A 3,421-nucleotide genomic window follows, 5' to 3' on the forward strand; every position below is an offset into this window, starting at 1 on the left:
CCCGCTGTTTCTTGGGGTGAAATACTGGTGTGGGGGGGTATTTCCGAGGTGTAAGGGGGCAGAGTAACCACGGACAAACAGCGTTTAGCGGCTTAACAAGAAGCTCCTGTGGGGGCTGATAGGAAGCCCTCGGGGTGGCTGTCCGCAATGTCCAAATAAAGGATTTTCCTGTGTAAGAACAGGAGAAATGAAGGTAAATGAAGACCAACTAACTTCTTGAATGTAAAATGTCTTCGTTTTTGTTAGTTTGGGGTTTTGTTTGTTTGTTTGTTTTTTTAACTGATAAACATACTTTGGTATTTTTATTTTAATTTAATGTTTCCCAAATTCTTGGCAACCTACAGTGCTTCCAGTGAAGCAATTATAGGCAAAACTGGTGAAGTTGATGTTACAACATTTTAAAATGCTGTCATGAGCCTTCCGTAGTAACATCCACATCAAGTGGAGGGAAGAACGTAAAAAAAAAATAAATAAAATCATCTGATTAAATCTGAGAAAAAGGAACACAGGAAATTGAAAGACCTGCATAGAGAGTTTATCCCTGAAATGCAGAAATGTTAAAGTTATGAGAGTGCATCAGTACAGACTTCTCTTATATGAAATACGTTAATGCTTTACTGGAAGTTCCAGTCCTGTGATATCTGGCTGCTCCCCTTCGATTTGTGTTGGGGTGGCCATTGCATTGCCGAGGCCACAGCTGATCTTTTGGTTCTGACGCAGCACCCCGGCAGAATGCCTTTCCTTTGCCCTCATCTGGGCTGACACACCAAAAGCCTGGCACTTTTCTTCTCCTTCCAGGTGGGACTCAGCCTGCCTGCTGCCTCCCTAGCTCTCCCCGTCTTCATCTGTTTCTGTCCTGGTTCCCGCCTCCTTACCCCCACCACACATCTCCAAATCCAATTAAGTTCATTTTCTTTGTAATCACAGCTGCTGGGCTTGGTGTTTCCCATCCACAGAGCCAAGTCACTGATAATGTAGCTGCCTGACTGCTGATTTGCATTTCTGTCTCACTTTTTATCACCCTCATCCTTTCCCATCCTACCAAAAAACTCGTACGCAGTTTCATATATTATGCAAAAAGCATAAATCAAAATGTATGGTAACCCGCTTCGGCTCATTCAGCCACAGGTTTGGCCTTTATGGTGATACAGCATTTCCCAGTATTAGGCTTTGTTTGCACTGATTCTCTGTGCATGGATGCTTTGGTCCTGTGCTGTGGTTTCTCTGTCTAAACGATGTGGTAGTCAAAGACCTCAACTTCCTACTGCAGAAATTACATGTTTTTGTAGGTGCTTCTTAGCAACAGTACTTGTAAGAAACAATAGAGATGGAGCGAGCTGAGAAACTGTGCAGCTCTAGTGATATTTGCCTCTGAAAGATGGTTGATGAAGATGCACTGTAAAAAATGAGCTCATATAATAAACATGGATATATTGTTTATTAGTGAAACCACAGGTACAATTACTACAGCTCATTTCTAAAGGGACCTCTGGTTTTGAAATTACAGTCATAAGTTTTAGCGGTAGGTTTGAATTTGCTTAAGTGAATTCAGTAAAGTTGGTGGATATCTACCTACTTTCATTTGTTCCTAGAATGGGTTTTGGGTATGAAATATGACGCAGACTTTAGCACAGGTGCATTTTTTCTAAAATATTTTAAATAGCAATGACTTCAGGATGCAACACTTAAAAAATTCCTGGTTGTGAATTTCTGAGGCATTCATGATTTTTTTGCACTGTAGGAAAAAAAAAAGGACCCACTTTCTAACCATTTCCACTGGAATCTGTCCGAGACAGAATCCCTCAAGAGAATACATAGCCCTAAGATTACAGCTGCTGCTCTTCTGTGTGGGGAAAGTATGAAGATCATAGCTGCAGGTTATGCACTGCTGGTAGCAAGGCCACCATGCCAAGGCAACAGGCAGTTACATGGGGCTCTGGCCCCAGGAAGTTCGGTTAGCCGGAGGGGTGATTCCAGGGGAGAGGAGACTCTATGTGCTTTTTCTCCTCTGATGCAACTTGCAAAAGTTTCCCTTTGCAGGCTGTATCCGATCAACGTCTCTCAAAATCTCATCATTAAGGATAGAACATGAGCTGCAAAACTCTCAGTTTACCTTGGGGAGCTTAGGTTGGCAGCAGGAACACTGTCCTGCTTATGGGAAGCTCAGGTTTGATCTGTAATTTGATCTGTGGTCATCTTGACAGTTGAAATTTGATTACTGCAAAGTGCATTTTATTAAATGTCTATAAAGAAGATTGGCAGAAGCTGCTGTACATTTATCAAGGCAGCTTTCTAACATGCATTGCTGAAATGATGAACATATGATCATTTATGCTTATTATTTGCTTTACCTGAAAACTATAAAATACTGAGGTTAACTTGTAAAAGCAATCAGAGAATATCGTCATTTTTATAGCACAGTTTCAGTGCTTCTAGCAGGAAATGTACAGCGTGTGACAATTCAGCCTGGTAACAGCTTTGTAAGTAGATCAATAGAACAGATTACTTCAGTTTTTACAGAAGTCACAAGTACTGTAGAGAGATAGTGGGATCATGGTTTGTAAACCTTAAACCACACTTTCCTGCACAACAACCTGCAAAGATATTCTTTTTTATAAAGCAGGTACGTGATTTTCAGCTGTGAGGAACTTCCTCTTTCTTCACAAGGACTAAATAAATGTTGTTTCTGAGAAGGTGCATCCTGCCTTGTAGTTTGCGCTTGAGTGATCAAGTGTTTTGTTAAGTGAAGGGGTTGTCATGAGCCATTTTGTGACTCTTCGTGTTTTCAATGTCAAACAGCCAACAGAAATGGAGACCCTGGATCTGCTGAGGAATTGTTTGGTGTGCAAATGGGACCTGCGGAGGAGAGACCCCAGAATGCTACCTTGTCTTCATTCCTTCTGCAAGGACTGTCTTCCAGATTTGATTCAAGGATATAGCTGTATTCCCAGTGGTTATGAAGTTCTATATGAAGGTAATATTTAAGAATCCCTGGCTTGTGCTCTTTGTATTACAGTACTATAAAAATAGATAGATAGAGAAGTACTTTTGTAGCCTATTTCTTTACAGCACTACTTTAAAAGAATTAACTAGGAGACTCAAGATTTGTATGAGTAGAGGGTGGACTGGGAACAAGCCTCCTTCATTATGTTTTTCATCCAACAGCAATGTTTTGAAGAGAAATCACACAGTCAGGCAACATTTAACATTTTCCAGAATGGGCTAAGTTTTCAGTTACCAAGTGTGACATTATGAATATTTGATCTGCTTAGCTTAAAAAATGGATAAATGCTACAAGGTGGTTTCTAGTTCTTTATCCAATCTTTTGGACACGTTAGACCTTTGGTGGTACCGGTTGTGGTGATAGTTTTATTCTTCTTTCTCTCCCCCTCCCATGCCACCCCCTCCCCCTTCCCCTCCC

General features: G+C 41.0%; 1 protein-coding gene across 1 annotated transcript in view; it reads left to right on the top strand.

Moving 5' to 3' along the window:
• Nucleotides 1–2,757: 2,757 nt before the first annotated feature.
• Nucleotides 2,758–3,421, top strand: part of TRIM66 (tripartite motif containing 66) — a 53,113-nt gene continuing 52,449 nt past the window's right edge. The window contains exon 1 of the mRNA XM_009890955.1: nucleotides 2,758–2,974. Coding sequence (XP_009889257.1) covers nucleotides 2,758–2,974 — 217 coding nt within the window. The remainder of the gene's footprint in view (nucleotides 2,975–3,421) is intronic.

The sequence above is a fragment of the Charadrius vociferus genome, unplaced genomic scaffold (genome assembly GCF_000708025.1).
Source record: "Charadrius vociferus isolate BGI_N301 unplaced genomic scaffold, ASM70802v2 scaffold248, whole genome shotgun sequence".
NCBI classification, from domain to species: Eukaryota; Metazoa; Chordata; class Aves; order Charadriiformes; family Charadriidae; genus Charadrius; species Charadrius vociferus.